This window comes from Kwoniella bestiolae, chromosome 1 (assembly GCF_000512585.2).
Source record: "Kwoniella bestiolae CBS 10118 chromosome 1, complete sequence".
Classification (NCBI taxonomy): Eukaryota; Fungi; Basidiomycota; class Tremellomycetes; order Tremellales; family Cryptococcaceae; genus Kwoniella; species Kwoniella bestiolae.
In genome coordinates this window covers 8286719-8305797 of record NC_089241.1, presented here as the reverse complement: position 1 = coordinate 8305797, position 19079 = coordinate 8286719, and the positions used below count along the sequence as shown (strand labels likewise).

The 19079-nt window shown below is 46.8% G+C and overlaps 6 protein-coding genes across 6 annotated transcripts; 2 read left to right on the top strand and 4 right to left on the bottom strand.

Moving 5' to 3' along the window:
• Positions 1-2045: 2045 nt before the first annotated feature.
• I302_103095 (uncharacterized protein) lies at positions 2046-4477 on the top strand (the record flags this gene model as incomplete). Its single annotated transcript, XM_019188468.1, has 7 exons — positions 2046-2460; positions 2585-2644; positions 2742-3154; positions 3253-3424; positions 3518-3731; positions 3807-3891; positions 4001-4477. The coding sequence occupies 7 exons, from the start codon at positions 2046-2048 to the stop codon at positions 4475-4477; spliced, it is 1836 nt and encodes a 611-aa protein (XP_019051346.1).
• A 290-nt stretch (positions 4478-4767) lies between these two features.
• I302_103094 (uncharacterized protein) lies at positions 4768-6242 on the bottom strand (the record flags this gene model as incomplete). Its single annotated transcript, XM_019188467.1, has 6 exons — positions 4768-5043; positions 5187-5352; positions 5499-5649; positions 5808-5954; positions 6042-6096; positions 6207-6242. 6 exons carry the CDS (start codon positions 6240-6242, stop codon positions 4768-4770), a joined length of 831 nt encoding a protein of 276 aa, XP_019051345.1.
• A 937-nt stretch (positions 6243-7179) lies between these two features.
• I302_103093 (uncharacterized protein) lies at positions 7180-10144 on the bottom strand (the record flags this gene model as incomplete). Its single annotated transcript, XM_019188466.1, has 13 exons — positions 7180-7258; positions 7411-7527; positions 7696-7911; positions 7976-8088; positions 8209-8358; positions 8476-8637; positions 8718-8763; positions 8832-8915; positions 9004-9091; positions 9231-9413; positions 9484-9564; positions 9732-9766; positions 9879-10144. 13 exons carry the CDS (start codon positions 10142-10144, stop codon positions 7180-7182), a joined length of 1620 nt encoding a protein of 539 aa, XP_019051344.1.
• A 1373-nt stretch (positions 10145-11517) lies between these two features.
• I302_103092 (phosphoribosylaminoimidazolecarboxamide formyltransferase/IMP cyclohydrolase) lies at positions 11518-13971 on the bottom strand (the record flags this gene model as incomplete). Its single annotated transcript, XM_019188465.1, has 8 exons — positions 11518-12084; positions 12174-12302; positions 12428-12603; positions 12684-12914; positions 13026-13523; positions 13600-13676; positions 13745-13871; positions 13950-13971. The coding sequence occupies 8 exons, from the start codon at positions 13969-13971 to the stop codon at positions 11518-11520; spliced, it is 1827 nt and encodes a 608-aa protein (XP_019051343.1).
• A 348-nt stretch (positions 13972-14319) lies between these two features.
• On the top strand, positions 14320-17108 carry I302_103091 (uncharacterized protein; the record flags this gene model as incomplete). Its single annotated transcript, XM_019188464.1, has 10 exons — positions 14320-14374; positions 14433-14511; positions 14570-14611; positions 14685-14706; positions 14769-15017; positions 15109-15312; positions 15371-16477; positions 16553-16807; positions 16945-17004; positions 17082-17108. 10 exons carry the CDS (start codon positions 14320-14322, stop codon positions 17106-17108), a joined length of 2100 nt encoding a protein of 699 aa, XP_019051342.1.
• Positions 17109-17816: 708 nt separating this feature from the next.
• I302_103090 (uncharacterized protein) lies at positions 17817-18077 on the bottom strand (the record flags this gene model as incomplete). Its single annotated transcript, XM_019188463.1, has 1 exon — positions 17817-18077. The coding sequence occupies one exon, from the start codon at positions 18075-18077 to the stop codon at positions 17817-17819; it is 261 nt and encodes an 86-aa protein (XP_019051341.1).
• Between the last annotated feature and the right edge of the window lie 1002 nt (positions 18078-19079).

The window sequence follows — 19079 nt, the reverse complement described above, 5'->3', positions numbered from 1 at the left end:
TAATGGGTTAAAGGAGGTTGTGGAGGATGAGTAATAGTTGTGGTACGGGAGTTCAAAAGAGCGTGAAGTGTGTAAAGAATGACTAGAGTGAGTAAAGTACAGAGGGCTGGATCCGACCGGCGGGAGAGGGCGTTAAGAAGCGTGATAGGTGCTGGGAAGATGGATAGAAGGGGATCTCTTTCAAGTAGGTGTACATATATGAAGGAGGTGAAATAAACGATGGTATGGTACTACTAGAATGTGTAGAGCGGGATTGAGTGCGACTCACCTCTTAGCGAATTGACAGCAGGTCCTGTGTCAGATCTCTCCTTAACCCGTCTTTTGCCCTCCCTTGATGATCCTGTAATGAATGACTCTGTTGATATTTTCTCTGTTTCTGACGATGGCGTCTTTTGATGAAAAGGAATGTAAGTGGGCAAAGGAGTGTGCAGACTGCTGATTCCACAACGCCAATCAATGAATGATACGGTCAGGTGATAGGTGAGAGTGTCGAGCTGATTATATGATCTGTGTTGATCGGTGATCTGTCTTGAATTGATTGATTGATTGATTGATTCCTCCTCGTAATAATACAGAACCATTCAATCGTGTGAGAATGAGAAACGAGAAATGAATCGTCAACAACAAACACCACGTGGTGGGTTAATCACTAACTAGCACTAGTAAAAGCAGGCACGACGATCTCTCCTTTCCCTTTCGTGTTGTTTGTTACATATTACAGCGTGCAACCACGCGAAAGAAGACGACTTGCTTTCACTAGCACTCGTATTCAGTATCTCACTCGAGTCATTTGCCCTTGTACTGAATGTCAGAGCGATGGTGTACGGCAGAATGTATTGAATGGGTGGATCATCTCATATACACTCCGGTTCAATACAGTCCTTTCATTCCCGGATCACTTCAAATCGATGATGCTATGAGTATGACCAGTGACTACCGTTTGACGTGTCCGTGCGTCAAATTGTTCGATGCGCTCTCAATATATGGTTGACCCCCTCAAACGGATGCTCAGACCAGCATACAGATATATCTTTAGAAGAGTACATACAGACAAGCCCGAATACAGACCTACTCTTGACGTTGTCAACAAACACGCGAGTTCCACGCGAAATCACTTTGAGCGTCTTTCATCCTTGTAGCTTTGATGTCGCCTGACATCGCCATGCTAATCAAGCGTGGTCCTTGTCTGATGCATTCATCTCAGAGCTGAAATCAGTCAGACTCATGTGCATCTACTATAATCGGCAAAAGCGGATTCTGTTCTTGTTCTGGTATCGTGCCTGTCGATTGAGATATGTTTCAGGGTAAAATAAGGATATCTTTTCGTGTGATACTCTGATTGCCCAATGCGGAATGGCTGGTCTCTTTCTTGGAAGCCTCATTCCTCATACTAGACAACTCCATCTTACTTTTACTGGTACATTATCAGTATCGACCCTACGAGATCCTTTGGAAGAAGATACCAAACGCCACCAAGCCATGATTCTAGATACCCACATCCAAGTTCCCATCTTCGGACAGATCGCTACCAGCGATAGCGAAATCTTCTTTTCTACCTTGCTTCATCGGAATCGCATACGAGGAATAACGGGAGAAAGAGAATGCTTGATGTAAGAGGCTAATTCTAACTCTTGCTCCTTCCTCTGCTCCGCCATTGCTTGCTGATACTTCCGAAGAGTCGAGCGGGAAGAGAGATCTGTGCGCTCCTTTTTCTTGCTTCTATCCAATTTGCTCTTGCACAGTGGTTCGTTGGGTATGGGTGTGGTCATGCAATGCAGTCTTTGATCTTTTTTCTTTCTTCTTCCTCATTATCAACTAGCATACAAGCTTACTAGAGTCATTCCTTAACCCCTTCAATTCGTTTGATACGAACCACCCCACTCAACCAACTAATCAGCAGTGCTGAGCCCACATTCCTTTTCACTTCTTCACACCAATCCAGTTGAGCTGGATCTCACTTTACTTTCGAACAGGTACAACAGCGTTGTATCTGCACAACATCTACCACAACCACTTTCTTTCAGTAACAAGGCTCATACAACAAGATGTCCCGACCCCGCTCGCGGTTCATGCCCACCCGCCGATCCCTCCCCTTCATCCTCCTCTCAACCATCTTCGTCCTGTACAAATCCATCCCTTCCGACCTTTCCTCCCGAGCACCCAACCTCTCTTCATACCTCTCTGCAGAGGAGGTCTTCTACCCCCAATATGACTCTCCGATCAGCACGAGGTCCGCAGGGGATCATGGTACCTTCGTAGAGACTAGTGCATATGACTTGCCGAAATTGATCAAGTCGAAATCAAATAAGAAATCACTTATGAGACAAAGGAGCAAGAGGGGCGAGGTACCTGGTGAAGATGTTGATGGACTGGTTGAAGGAGAGGAGGAGGAGGAAGGAGAGGAGGGGTCGATAAAGGATTTGAGGATTGCTGTTCTGGAACATGCTGGATTTCATGAGGGTGAGTCGGATGTGTTCCTACATTTTACACTTGAGCAGATGTTGTGTCTGAGATGAGATACGGATGTGCCCTCAGGTATGGATCTTGAAAGAGAATGATATTGATTTGGTTGTATGTCTTGTAGAGGTCGTCGGAGCTGTGCTCAAGACTTTAACAGATATCGGCGCGAACTTTACTTTATATCGTGAGTTTACCTTACTCTCTTACCACTTACCTCTCAACGCACCTTATATTGCCCATGTCAGTCAACTCAATGGCTAATGCTCAATAAATGTTCGCAGGGGACAAATTTCGCTGGGGCTACGCCGAAGTCCTCTCCTCAGGAATGAACTACACCACCCCACCCACGCACTACTCTGACGGCACCTTCGCGCAAGCCGTAGCGAACGACGAAATCGACGTTACCATCCATATATCATGCGACCACGAGTTCTGGAATTGGCCGAGAAACACCCCAGCATACGACGCCATGAAGAATAACAAGAACATGGAGGTGGTCTGCATGTTACATGAGCTTGAGAACCTCAGCGAGAAAGAACGAAACTCTTGGGAGATCGCTGCTAAGGAGGAGAGGTTGACGTACTTGACGTTGAGCAAGCACGTTAAGACGTATTTGAAGAATGAGGTTTTGAAGTGGTCGCATAGTTTGAAACAGTTGCATTGGGGCAAAGTGGATGTAGAGGAGTTTGTTCCTGTGAGTTGGAATGCTCATTCACTCATTCCTCAAATGTCGTTCACCTGAGCTAACATGGAATGATCGGATGCTAATGCGCTATTCTCCCCATCGCACAGATCTTCCCAGTAGACGCATCGAAGTTACCCGATAGCGAAGACGTCAGCGTCTCAGAGTTCTTCCCCAAACGTGCTGAACGTGTGCCCTCGAGATTGGCCATCCTGGGTAACATCCAACCTTGGAGAAGAACTTATAATCCTATCCTGAGTGATCTGCATGCTGCTATTGAGGGTGAGTGGGTGTCGAGTCGCATAATCTTTGTCCAAATGTCAAGCACAAGTAGAGAGGAGATGGCTGACTTGTCAACTATCTGGCATGTTCTAGCCGATCCTGCCGCATGGGGATATCAACCCTTATCTACCGAGCCCAACTCCACCTACATGTCAGCAAATGACGATGCAAGACCACCGGTCACTCTTCATTTCATCGGGTCCTTGGCACCTACCGCTGAGCTGAATATCCCCGATTCAATGCGGGATATGGTATTTATTCATTCGGGGCTGGAATATATTAGCTTTTACAGGTTACTGGGTTCCATGTGAGTGCGGCGCCGCTTTTCAAATGTTGATGAAGGTGACAGTATCGCTGATCTCGTATGTTGTGCGTGTGGTAGGGATCTCGTCCTCCCCGCGTTTATGGGTTGGACGTACCTCGAGAAGAAGTTGAGTTCCGCCATTCCAGCTGGTATAGTCAGTCGGGTAAGTCGATCTCTCAACGAAACATGCCATCATCCCATCATACATCATTCCCCCGTCATGCTCCGAGATAGAAGATGATTAAGCTAATGTGAATGATCGTAAACTACAGGTCCCAGTCCTCGGTTCCGAGCTCCTCCTCAACGCATACCAATTCCTCCGAGACCCCTCTATCGTCCTCCATGCACCTGGCTTAAGAGAGATCGAGGCGATACTGTTATTACGAAAAGGCATAGACCCATATACCAACCAGCCCAAATCGCACCATCATTCCTCCCTGATTGGCGGAGATAGCAATACCAAACCGCTCCTACCTGGGAAGATCGCGTATAATGTTCAGACTGGCCAGAAAAAGCAATTACCCCTAGGTATGAAGAAGCTAAATGATGATATTCCGACTAAATCTATTGGGAGCTCGTCTCATGAGGATTGGGAAGAGTATCATCAGAGGTTGTATGGCGCTAATGCGGAGATGATGGTGGAGTTGCTGGAGGGGTTGAGCAGACGGATACAAGGGAGGAGAGAGAGGAGCCGGGTCGTGGAGACGGTCGAGGTGAAGGTGGAGGTGGAAGGAGAAGGGGAGCAGTAAGGACGTTGGGTGGTCTGTGGTACTTTTTCTTTTTGGGGATAATTTGGTTTTATAGTAACTTTGATAACACACGACGCGCGAATCGTGTAATCAGCTGTATAAATTTCAGTATGGACAATACAAGATGCATCTCATCTCATCTTTTCAATCTGATATATGAATATTCTATCCACATTCATTCATTCATTTCTATGGAACATTCTGTTCTCGCCTACTTCCCATTATTACCTGAGGCCCATCGCTTTCAGGTGCTACTCCACTATGCAGAAGTACAGAACTTCTCTGTACCTCTATTTCGCTTCCTCTTCACCATGTCCCTCCGCTCGATGAGGTCCTCTCATATTCTGCATAATCTCAATGAACTGTCCATTAACCTTCCTAACGCTCTCCAACTCCATAAGGCTGTTCCACCACTCCCTAAGATGAGGGAATGGCAGAGTGCCATCTGCGGTTTGTGGGAGGGGCCAAGTCCTGTCGGCAGATTTGGGGATTGGGAGTGTTCCGTCCGATCCGTCTGATTTGGTGAATGGGAGAGTACCTTCACCTAGAGCGGGGATGCCGCCTACCTGTATTAGTGGTACAGTCTATCAGTATCAACCGTTGGTATCAAGTATCTCTGTACATTGCTGCAGATATATGTAGGTGGCGTTAAGGGTAAGGGCAGGTGGGGAAAGACCCGTACGCGAAGTCAGACTTGATGTGAACTCACCATAGCCAACCAAAGGGCACTGGGTATATGAAACAAATCAACCACCGACAACTTATCGCCAGCGAGGTACCGTTGTTTACTGAGGATTCGCTCGTACCCCTCGAAGTTGCGAGTCAACGTCTCTCTGTACGATTTCGCGAGATGTTCGTCGGTGGGCTTCTGGTGACTGCGATGGTGCGCAAGTCATCTACTGATATCATACTTATGGCGTATTACAGGAAACAGAAAAAAGAGGGATGGATGAGAAGACAATGATATCTGATGATGTTGGTAGTAGTAGTATAGTGAACTCGGGCTCGGACCCAAACTCACGCCATTGAACCATGGACAAGCTCGTACAGCAACATCTTGGTGTAAGTTGTGAAATCGCCTAATTCGAGACTACAGGCGACTTCGAAATTGGCTACGTCCACTGGGTCGTCGTACCGAGGTATAGGGGGGGAATTGATCTTCATAGCCATATCTACGGGAGAAAGGTGTCAGGCGTCAGCCGTGGGTTAGTATATGTAAAGTGGGGTAAAAGAAGGTATGCAGGTCATACAGCACAGTAGAGAACTGCCAAGATCAGATGAAAGGGTATGGTATATAGCACGATATCCACAAGGGTCATCGCACACTCACATTTAACAATCGCTCTACTCTCGAACAACCTCACTCCATTCTCAGTATCTTCAAACCATGGGATCCTCTTGAATGGACTTTTGTCGTAATCGAACCCATCCTTGGGGTAGAGGATCTCGCTCCAATCGACATTTCGGAGCTCGAATGCTAATTAGGCCATGATATCAATCAATAATGCATTAATTCAGTCCACGAAAGACTGGCCTGACGGATGATATACGGAATTAGACTTACCAGGAGTACCGACCAGACCCATCTCCTGAGCGCAGATGTAGACTAGTCTGGTGTGCTGTTGTGTCGAATCAGACGATTTGTGATCCCATCAGCTCCGCTGGGATGATCACGTAGCATCTGGACAAAGGGACAGATGTTTGACAAGAAGAGAAAGGTGCAGCTCACAGTGGCCATGATATTCCCGTAAAGTACGAACACCATTTTGTTTTGTATGATATAGCTTGTCGTTAATTTGTGTGGTTTAGTCAAAGTGTAAATTTGATTGAGGATCGAGTGTCGGACAGACGATAAAGTGATGAGATGAGATCCCTCACTTATATATCTACATATACCTCGTACTTGTAGTTGCACCCATACCGACGGATACGGAATTGACACCATGGAATGGACACGCAGCTCATGAGAATAACGATGCGATCCGTTACCAATCCACCTTTAACACAAGGTCAATGCGTCTGATTGTATATTGTTGATGGTTGATAAGACAAGGTACTCTACTGTAGGTTCCTTTAGAATCACATGCCCAATGCCACACACCACATGAAGCAGGCACCCGATCAGAAGATTACCAATACCAGTCACCAATACCTTGGATACGATCAATGATCAATGAGTATGTCCCAGTATACACGTATACATCACCTTGACTGTCAATAGCGTGGAGAGCGTTACCTGCCTTGAGACTTGACTCCCCTTTGGCCTTGAGGGTATGAATCTCGTCGCTATGACCACTTCTACTGCGTTACATCCAAAGGCCTCCCTTTGTTACTCGGCGAGATCGGTCATCCGGCCGATGATGTGTGTATTTGTGCGAGATCGTGAGAAAAGCGCTTAGTACGCTCTGATCGCCAATTGCCACGAACGACGAACCAATCTCACAGATCTCATGATGGATGTTAAGCTGATACTATGACTGTATGTGGTTTCGATGAGTAACACGCATAGTAACTCCGCTGTCAGAGTCAGACTGTAAATTGTACACATGCTTGATATCTTACTCTCTATCGTCTTGTCTTTTGTTATGTATAAATGTAATGGTAAAATGTAAAATAAACATAATACTGTATAAATGTATAAATGTATAGACACCATCCCTCAATGCGATGTTCATCCACAATGGCACCGTATATGCGAAGGTCTACTCTATCCCTTCTTCTGTCTTCAGTCTATCCCTATCCTGCTCTATTCTAGACCTATCTTTAAGTTCAATATGCAGACTAAGCAAGCAAATAAGAGATCTATTTTTTATCTTGATTTCCCCACAGACCCGAGATTTGACATTGTTCTTATTCATTAGATACTACATACATATTCACCCGTGAGTATGACTCATATAATGAAGAAAGAGTGAAGAAGAGAATAAACCCACCTCATCACTGATATGATACGGAACTCCTTCCCGCCCGTAGGATCGGCAGTCTCCTTTAAGAGCTCACAATGGAGTGTATGGTCTCCAGGCTTGAGATCATCTCGGATGGTGGCGGCTCTATTTACCAGGTCAAACAAGTATCAGTGTCTCGTTACCATAAAGGGGATAACCTTAGCACATCCATCCATCCCATTCAATATCTTCCCCTTGCTTCCTCTACTATCACAGGGACAGGGAAGGCAAATAGTCATTCTTGATTTTAGTCAGGGAGATGCTGCCACTCACCGTCCAATGTTATACGGCTCCTTCCAATACCCATCCAACCTCATCGCCTTGTCCGTCTCATTATCTATCCAACATTTCGCTGAACCAAGATTGTACTGGTACGATCTCAAATAATGTAATTGAACTTGACCCAGTGTCGTGGAAATGGGGAAAGAAACCTTTGATCCCGGTTCGTCGGCGATCAGATAATGTTTCTCTTTCCAGTTCCAGTGTCGCCTATAATCAATGCCATTACAGTCAGCCTAGTGATCGATGATTATATACGAAGAGCGATACTCACCATCCGTTCTGTTGAGAGGGTTTCAAGGGGTGTTTCACCGCGTTGGCAGAGTAACATTGCGGTGAGAGTTTGGGTAAGTTGGACGTGGGATTGTATTTTTGCATGAGCGGGGCCTGAAAATGGCATAAGTCAGCTCGATTTCGGATCGTAGATTCGAAAGTGTGTACGTGAAAGGACTGAAGACATCAAAGGTGACAGAGTGACGGAATGATTTCTTCGGAAAGGCCACTCACCCTTGGTAAAGGTTCGATAGGGTACAGCTTCTCGTAGTTCAGCTGCTCCAAATCGCCCAACCTAGATTCGATCTTATCCATCTCACAGAGCTGAGTATCTATGTATGCCCCGGCGAGTCTACCCATGAGCTCGTGGCCTTGCCATGACAGCTGGAAAGTCCAACGACTAGTATCAGCAACCTTTCTTGCATCACCAAAGCCATTCGTCACACTATGCTTGATGTGATCCCGGGGAATCATGGGAGGAGAGTGCAGGTGACCACTTACATGCCTCAAATCGATTTCTTCCAATGGATCGGTCCATTCAGTCTTCTTCACCCTATTATGGAACAGGTGTCTGACCAGTGTGGTATTTTGCAATACTTGGGGTAGGACTGGGTTTCGGATAGAGATGGTTGGTACGTCGTAGTATTGAGCGACACCGTTGTGCTATGAACAGCGATCGATCATGATCAGCATTTGCCATCAAGTAAGTACAGAAATACAACCTCAAAGATCGGTTCACTCACCAGATCACCTCCATTGGCAACGTATTGGAACATCAAAGCGAAGACTCTGCGGAAAGATGAGATGATCAACATGAAAAACAAAACATAGTTTGGTCACGTTAAAAGACGACTTACTGAAGATTCAGCACTGCAGGTTTGTTAGGTAGATCGTATAAGCCTCGAACGAGCAATTCGTACGTGTTCATATTCCTTATCAAGCTATGAACGAGTTATTCGAGTCAGCACGCGACGTCGCTTGCGACTTGTGTATCGGGCGATTACACTCATCGAGATTGAAACTACTCACACTTCATCGTTGATAGCCAATTCAATAAGCACCAAATCCACATCTTCAGGTATATGTTCGTTGAAACATAACGAAAAGTAGTCGGTACCTGCGGAACGAATCTGATCAGCTCTGGCGGTTCTATGTTTACAATAGTCCAGATGAAAACCCCACTCCACACGATCATCCACCTCCATTTTCTCAAGGTGTAATACTCAGAGCAGAGAAAAATGAAAATCACAACTCACCCATACCACCCTGCGCACCATTAACGAAACTATTCTTATTCTCCTTCTTCCCGCTCGAACCAGTTTTGATCCCCCCCGAAGCAGGGAAAAGCGCATCCAAATGATCGAATACTCTTCGGTTCAGATTACGGGGAGTGTGGGGGTTATCTCCATCTGGAGCATCTAGACCGTGGCCCTTTGAGACTACACGTGGAGTATCATGTTAGTGTTAATAATAGAATTTGAGCAAATCTAGGAATGAAGTCGAACTCACCCGAACCACCTATAACACCCACTGTGAAGGGTTGACCGCTCCTCATTTTCGCTAGGGCTCGACGGAGTCGGTTGTTCGTTCCTACGAGGAGGGGCAGGATGTTAGCGAAGCCAAGAAGGTGAAGACGAGGTCACGCGATATGGAGAGGTTGGCTTCGGCATGAGATAGATGATACTGGGTAATAGCTCCTGACCTCTGGAGTATCCTAGTCAAGTAGAAGTCGATTGATTGCTGTGAGAGGTACCTACCTGTATATCCCAGAGCTTTCATCAAGTTATCTTCGCTATGTGCCAACAGTGGTTTTATCAGCTGGAAATTCTTCTACACAAGACCGATGTGAGATAGGGCGCAAAGAATCATAGATACAATATTCACTGAGGTCGTCATGCACTCACCCAAACTCCTCGCAAAACTCCGGCGCAACACTACACATTGAGCAGCTCCTGCTCCCCACGCTATCCCCTACGAAGGCACCACCCCCATCTGAGCTCGATGCCCACTGGTTCCGTACCAGCCCGTATTTCTCGATCTTCCCCCACGCCTTGTCTCCTATAATCCCATGGGCATGTTCGGTCGGAAGGAAGATGGCGATCAACAGGAGGATGTTGAATGCTATGGAGAGGTTGAGGTAGGTTTTGGCATTTGAGCGTGAAACCCTCATGATCCTACTTGGCAGCAACAGCGAGGAGAAGCGATTACTATTAGGACCCTGACGTACGGGCGAGTCTGGTTGTGGTGAGGTAGATGGGGAAGGTATGGGGGACGGGTATCGTCTTGATCTTGTGTTTTGGGTTGTAAGTGATATGGATGGTGCGAGGGATGTGGACTCGAATTGAGAGTGGAATTGGTGTTGGGATGTGGTGGTGGGTGATCTTGGTATGGCTTGGGTGTGGTGGTGTGTGTTTTGGTCTTGATAATCCATCTAATCTAGACTGCCATGGAGATGGAGAGGTTGAAGCAGGGTTTGGATATATATGATGTCTGTGTATAAATGTATGATAAGGGATATATAAATAGGAGTGGTGGTGGTCAAAGCGTGATTGGTGTTGATATCTAGATTAAGATTGATCACTGATGGTAGTGAGAATGAGAATGATAGTGAGAACAGGACAAAGATCGAAAGGATGTAGAGGTATATTCTTTCACTTTGTCTTTTCCTCTTTGTCGACGAGAGTACTGAAGTAGAGTACCACCTATGCTATCAATCGACCACACGAGATAGGAAGAAATGCCCAAATGCCTCTTGGCTGTTCTTTCCCAAAGTGGATGGAGTATAGTGGTAGAGTGGTTGTAACGTGTCAAGCAGCAGATCTCCATATGCCATTCCCTTTTTTACCTCTTACGGCACGCGTCAGTGGGGGGATACATCTTAAACTTTATCTGCTTTACTTTTTCACTCGTTCACTTGCCCTAATCTTGTTCATACATTCCATTCCAATCCTATTCAGATAACACAGATGATCCAACTTTACTTTTGACCACGGAGCATGGCATGTTATGAAGACTCTGTTGTCTGTTGTTGGTCATACTAAAGCTATCGACACGCTTCCATATTGGCTTGAGCTGTCCATCGAGCCTCATTCCCATCAAAGTCAGGGTATATGAGCCCACTAGGAATGGGGAACCGAACAACCACATTGATGGTCCATTCCTCTACTTGCGCTACAGGTACCCATTGACCCTAACAACTTGATATCTATTACAACACACCAGTCTTTCTGGTGCATACGATGGTAATCGTCATGCATAGATACGACAAGTATCGCACTCTAAATCAGAGAATCTATCGCTTCACTTGCATATGCATATACATGTTGAGATGTAAGGTAGTTTATATATTCCTATTTACCTATATCTTATACGTTGAGTACAATCACCAAAATGGACAAAACAATGAACAACCTAATAAATTTGATCTACTTTTCTCTTTTATCTTCCCCTGCTCCATCTTTCCTGCTCCAGCAACATACATGATGTGCTTAGTGGTGGAACTGAATATAAGGCAATAGTCAGCTCACTCCTCTCAACTCATTCCTACGACAAGGGAACACTCACCAATCTCAAATTATGGTGAACGAACACCAGCTCATTCTCATCAGCTGCCTTGATACACTCCGCATCCATTATACTTCCCGATGGAGCACACAAGTACGTCGCACCCGACCTCTTGGCTCGGTGTACGTTGTCGGGGAAAGGGAAGAACGCATCAGAAGAACAAGCGACGCCGTTCAACTGAGCGAGATGGTCCTTCTTCTCTTGCCTGGTCAATTCCTCAGGGGTAGTATCAAACAATGATTCCCATTGTTGTCTCTCTCCTCCCTCAGAATCGTACGCTTGTCCAGTGACGTACAGATCTATAGCGTTGGCCTTGTCCGCTCGCTTGGTTCCCTTCTTGAATGGGAGGTCGAGAACCTTGGGGTGATGTCTTAACCACCAGTTATCGGCTTTGTCTCCTGCGAGTCGGGTACAGTGGATTCGGGATTGTTGGCCTGCTCCGAGACCTATGACGGTGCCGTTGAGGGCGTAGCAGACAGAGTTGGATTGGGTGTATTTCAGCGCGAGGGTGGCGACGATAAGGTCGATGACGGCGGATTTGGGGAGCTGGTCGAGTGGTAGCAGGTCAGTTGCAGGTTCACGAGGTCAAATTCAGAAGTCAGGGTTGGAAGCATCGAGACTACGCATCAACTTACCTCCTTGTTCTTGGTGACGATGTTCTGGAACAACGATTTATCGATCTTGCAGTCGTTTCGTCGTTGTTGGAGGGAAACACCGTACACTTGTCGAGTCTCAATCTCGGCGGGTTCGTAGTTGGGGTCCATCTAAATGATACAACGGTTACTATCAGCTCTGTTCCCCCTTGAATCATTCGACCGTCATTGATCATCGACGACCACGATCTATGTGGATGTGGAATTTAATACGGGTATGGGGTTTGATCGCTCACCTGCAAGACACAGTATTTACCGCCCTTCTTCTTGCTCAGAATCTCCAAAGCGGCAGATTCATATCCTGGCGCAATCACACCGTCTGATACTTCCCTAGAGATGATCTTGGCGGTAGGTACGTCGACAGTGTGGGAGAGGGCAACCCAATCACCGAAAGATGACATTCTGTCGGCGCCTATAAGTAACGATCAATCAGCTAACAGTCCTTCCTTCCTGTAAATGATGAGGGGATCAATTGGGAGGAAGCTGACCCACCTCTAGCTCTAGCGTAGGCGCAAGCCAAGGGAGAAAGATCCTTCAGGTCGTCTACTCCGAATACTTTGGCGGCTCGCTCGTCGAGGGGGAGACCGACGGCCGCACCGGCTGGAGAAACGTGTTTGAAGGAAGCTGCTGCTGGGAGGTCGAGGGCTGCGGCGAGCTCTTTGACGAGCGCCCACGAGTTGAGGGCGTCGAGGAGGTTGATGTATCCTGGGGAACCGGAGAGGGCTAAGACATATAGGGCGTTAGAGGATATATTTTCGTTAAAGGAGGTTATACCCAGATATCTTTGTGTTCGAACGCGAAATGTGAGATTGAGAGACAGAAAACAACACTCACTCTTGATTGGCATCTCACCCTTCTCAACAAACGCCTGAGCAGGTTTCTGATGCGGGTTCGCCCCGTACCTCAACTGCAACCTCTGGTACCCTACCCCAGCAGAAGCTTTCATATCCTCCTCCACCCCAGGGGTAGCATACACCTTCCTGAAATAATCGCTAATAGCCTCATCATAAGATTTGGTATCTTCAAACGCCTTCAGCGCTAATCCCCTTCGGGTCTCCTCCGAGACTTTTCCGTTGGACTTGATCTCGTCGAGGATGGTTTGATAGTCTGAAGGAGAGGAGATGATGGAGGCTCGACCGTGGTTCTTGGCTGCTGCTCGGAGTAAAGTGACACCACCAATGTCGATTTCCTCGATGGCTCCGGCGAGGGTACAGTCTGGTTTTTGGGTTTGGAGGACGAAGGGGTAGAGGTTGCATACTACCAGGGTAATTGGGGAGATGGAGTTGGCGGAGAGGTCGGATAAGTCGGATGGGATATCTCGGGAGAGGATACCTAATGGTATACTGTCTCAACAATCTTACTTCTGAAGAGGAAGGAAGGATAATTGTTGTGAGACAAGGGTACTTACCACCGTGCACAGCAGGATGAAGAGTCTTGACTCGTCCACCAAGCATCTCAGGAGCCTTGGTGATGCTTGATACATCCCTATAACACCATAAATCAGTGACTTGCTATTACGACTGACCATACAGACAAGGGAAAACACAACTCACTCAATCTCCATACCGTTCTCTCTGATCAACTTGGCAGTACCTCCACTACCCAATAATCTGAATCCCAACTCCTTGAGCCCCTTGGCAAAAGGGAGGAGACCGGTCTTGTCATAGACGGAAAGAAGGGCTAGAAGATTAAATAGCTTGAATCAGCTCCAGGTGTTTACACTACGGCGCGCGGAGTCAGCGGGCGAGGTGTACATACCGATGGGAGCTTCTGATGACATTTTGTTAAGCTTTTGTTTGCAATATGATGTGAGAAGAGAGAGAGAGATTTTATTCTCGAGTATATATGCATCTTAACTTTTTTTACTGTACACGGAATGTCCGAATTTCAGAAAAAGTGAAATGAAACGTTCAATCGAGGGGTGAAAATAGGCGAGCGTAACACGCGAATGCGGACAGAGTAGATAGGCACACAGGAAATCAGCTCAGTACCTCTGAGTTCCGTCCTTACGGGGATGTCATCACAATCGATAACAACATTGTCAGTACTAGTACTAGTATGCATATATGCATATACACCACATTTCACAATATATCATTAAATACCAGTCTAGCAGTCCAACCTAAGCATGCCCCCAGCAGAGAGCAGTACCAAAGCGCCCAAGAGGAAGAAGCCTCTGTCGTGTGAGCGGTACCTCTCTTAGCTTAAGTTGAACAACTGCTGATTGTCTGAATGCCGTAGGTGCCGAATGTAGGAGATTGAAACTGAAATGCGAGTTGGTGTTCCCTTGTAATCACTGTGTCAAGAGGGGTCTGGCGAGGTGAGTCGAGTAAGGTGAACTGGTTTATTTATGATACTAAACATGTATCTTTTGATAGTATATGTCCTGAGGGAGAGCTGGTCAATGGATCAAGGAGGACGTGAGTGATTTTATCTGTCCTTTATTTGAATTGGCTTGGTGAGTAAGCTTATAGTGCTAATTTGATTCTACAGAAAAATTTTGGCGAGTACCGAGGTAAGTCAACAACATAACTCCAGCCGACACAGCACTGGTTTCTTATCTTCCCTTGCCACCAGGACCTTCACAAACGAATAGCAGCCTTAGAAGAAGCTCTGAAAGTGGCCACCTCGTCTCGACATCCTCTACTCGAAGATAGCTTGTACGCAAATAGGAAAGAAGTCAAGAGCCGCAGTCCCGGTCCACAAGCTTCTAGCTCGAGCTCACAACCCAGTCCAGACACTTTACCTAGTGTTAGTCATTTGACTTTGGGGGATGATCCCCATACGTCAAGGTATTATGGTGCGGCGAGTAGTGTGTACTTCTCTGTAAGCTTGCTTCTCTATCATCCCTTACCATAATCATAGATATCAAAGGAACACGACGATCAGCTGATAAACCGGCTGGGACCCTTCGCAGAAACACTACCTTCCCCCTTCATCTCAAGCTCATTCCTCCTCACCTGCCGGATCATCCTCGCAATATGATTTCGCCTCTCCATCAGACTTCACCGACCTCTTCCCCCCATACACTCAGATACCTCGGTTGGACATGAAACAGATCCTATCGACTTTCTTACCGCCTCCGGAGATAGCTGTTCCTATAGCGGAAATCTACTATCAAGTGAGTGCGGTGTGCTTTGATGCTGTATATTACCCGATACTAATCTGTGTTCGCCTAGACATTCGGGTGGTTCACCAACATCGTCCAAAGACACGTATGGGACGAGTACCTCTTCCCCCATATCTACCGAGACCCATCGGCGATAGAACCTGGACCGGTGAAACCCCAGTGGCTAGCTTTGAGTCTATTGATACTAGCTACAGGAGCGTTGATGGATCTGTCAAGACCACCGTATAACGATCTAACCCGAAACTGCTTCAACGGTGCTCGAGCATGTCTATTACTGGATTCATCACATTCAATGACCTACGTCCAGTGCATCTTCCTATATGGATTATACCTGATGAACGGAGGGACCGACACTTCAGGAGGAGATACGTTCTGGCCACTATTGAGAATGGGCATGGCCATCTGTGAAGCCATTGGACTTCATCGAGATGGATCGCACTGGAATTTACATACCGCTTTAGAGAGACGAATAGTATTTTGGGAAATACACGGGATGGACGTCCTTCAATCGGTCGCGTTGGGTAGGGGACAATGTATAGACGAATCGAGCATCGACGTTGAAATTCCCATATCGAACCAATCCGATCTGAATGGTTTTCACGCGAAGACATACGAACTCACCAAGATCTGGTCGAAGATCAACGCCAGGCAGGTGAGGGTGAAACCATGGATCTACAATGAGGTGTACGAGATCGATCAACTCATCATTAAATTTCAAGATGATCTACCATACCACCTCTCACCTGTTGTTCCCCCCTCTCCGGACGACTTGACCAACCCCGTTAGACACAAGGAAGCCTTCCAGAGGAATATGTTGTTATTATATATCAACGAAGCTAGATTGACATTACACAGAGGATGGTTCATCAGAACGTTGAAGGAATCACCCATCGAACCTTTATCGAGCCCGCTCAAACAATCTTATCTATCTTGCCTGGAGGCTTGTCGAGCTATCGTCTCGCTTGTTAGGAACATGATCGTCCTGCAAGGTCAACTCATACATCGCAGATGGCATTTCTTCTTCCACCTGTTCGGAGCGTGTGTATGTCTAGCGGCGGCGGTGATACGTGCTCCGACGTCGAGCTTGGCTAGAACCGTGTTGGCAGAGTTGGAGAATGGTGTGGCGTTGTTCAAGATGACTGAGAGGGAGGAGTTTGTAAGTTTCTTACCTCTCGCCTCTTACGTCTTACCTCATTGTAAATCTTCAAGCTGATTATACCATCGCATACAGGTCACCGTAGAAAGACTCCGAGACAAAGCAGTCCGAGCGATCCAAAATTCCGGGTCTACCACTCCCGTCCACGAGGGTGAAAATGAAGATTTGGATTTGTTAGGTGCAGGAACGACTTTGACTAGGACTACACCGAACGTCCCGGGAGATGTCGAACATGAGGTATTGCCATTACAGGATATGCCTCTGATTGATCAGGCTGGGTTGGGGGATATGGGTGGGCTGGATATGGATTTCAGTACGATGTCCACCATTGTGAGTTTTCACGTTCCTCATTCTTTCATGTCCAGCTGTAATCGTATTGGACAATGATGCTTGAATAATTGATGTTATCATTGTGAATGATCGTTTGAGGAATCGAAATGTACTGACATCTGTGAATAATATTATAGCTCGACGAACAAAGTTTGAACGCCGTTAATCTGGAATGGAACGATTTTGATATGAACGCTGTGAGTGAGAATTTTGGCAGATATCTATTCTTTAAGAGACTAGATTGCAATGCTAATGTTATCTTCGTTTCAAACAGTTCTTACAAGAGATCGGTGTATTGTAAGATGTGGACCTCGGTAGGATATAATTCTATCTTCATCGCTGTATGGAACACTCTGGCGGAACACTCTGGCGCATGCAGCATCTAACTGAAAGTACTTTTTGCATAAAGGCCATTTCTATCGCACATTCATTTACAATATAGTCACGTCCTCTTCCCGCCTCACGACGAGCTTGTTTTCTGTATTCCGGACCAAACCACCTAAGCTAACCAAACAGAATTGGGTCGAGGCTTGCTCATAGGCTACAAGTCATCTAACCAAAGGGGTTGAGGTCTAGACTTGGTCGGGATCATCATCAAGGTCGTCTTCTCCCAGCATCCATCTCTGAATCATGATCATTCCCCTGAGCGCAAGATGCCCCAATACCGTCGGTTCCAACTCTTTCCTCTTCCGTTCGGCCTGCAGGTAAGCCAGACGTCGAACCCCTCCGCACCATCCCTGGTACAATGAGGTTCTGCAGAATGCGTCCAATCCACTAGCGCGGAAACCCAGGAGAAGCGAGACTGATCCTCCTCCCCCTCATGAAGCGCTTCTCGACATTTATCATAAACTTTTGCGAGACATCGTTTCTTCGAGTTCTCATACAAGCGATCCTCATTCTTGGTGGGAGCGTATCTGCCCTGGAACAATTGACAGGTATATTCCGACCATTTCCCCTGAGTTAGCGGTTCCTCGCTGGAGCGGCCCGGATGAGGACCATGATTCAACCATTATTGGTTGGCTTTGTCGCCGTATTCCCCCCTGGTCCAGGATGAGGTATCATTCCGAAAGGTGCCCATGACATGTTCGGCGGCAATGTAAGAGGATTGATCGCCTCCGTGGAGCTCGTCGCGCTCTTCAGGGCATTTTCGACGAAGATACTCTTCAGCTTTGGTTTTTGAGGCTTCGAACGTTCCTGGAGGTTCAGGTTGGGGTCCGGTACCTTGTCCTGAGGGTGAGGAGCAACCCAATGATGATATGAGGATTGGCATGTTGTGGGGAGGTAGTACAGGTGGACCTTGTGTCTGAGGTACAGTACTTCTTCGAGGAAGAGGGGAGGATGATCAAAAGGACAAGCGACACAGGGAGGGGGCAAGAGCAATACTGTTCAACCCAAGTCCACCTCATGACTCGAAGTCCGCTTGAGGGATGTTATGCAATAAGTATATGGCTCACTCATGTCACTTCCTTTGTACCTTGATTGGCTCGTCCTTTGGGACTTTCTGACACACGTTAGAAGTACACTGGAGGTGGCTTCTACATGATACCTACGTCAACATACGTCATTTTTATCTGAAGACCGCATCAGCAGGTCTTTCGCAGGGATGAGACGTTCATGTAAGATAATGGCACATTCACAACCAATACATCGCAAACAACCTGCGCACCTTTTAGTAACTGTAGCAGATGGTCCTGCACCTTCATGCTGACTGAGCCAAATCATCGAGCGAGGTCCATGTCACAAGTTGCATCGTCAAACGTATTTTCCACGTGTCGAGATCTCTGTTCGTGCACATCGCCGTAATCCTATTGCATCACATCATTGCCAATGGCACTTATTCCCCACCTGAAGCGGAATCATCCCAGGGTGAGGATTCTCGAGGCTGACTCAGTGATTCGTCTAGAGTCGTGAGCAACTTTTTTTCGGATTGATATCTGTAGATTGGAAGGACGCTTATCAGAGCAATGTCAAACGCCTGCCCCCCAGTCCTTGTCTCGAAAGGCGGGCGCGTGATCACATTATGATCATGTATCTCTGTTCCCTTGGAAGACGCATCTTCGGCATGGCTAAAAGCCTCCCGGCAGATCTTGACGACGCTGATGATCTCAGATCTGTCATGTCTCGAGCTCTTACCATACTTGTGCTCGACGATCCGGTCGATAAATCCTTCCATTGTGCCTTGTAAGGGATGACCGGTATTCAAACTACTATCGTCATGCCAAAGCTTTACTGCCGATCTGTCAAAACGCTCTCGCTCCCATTCTCCGGTCTC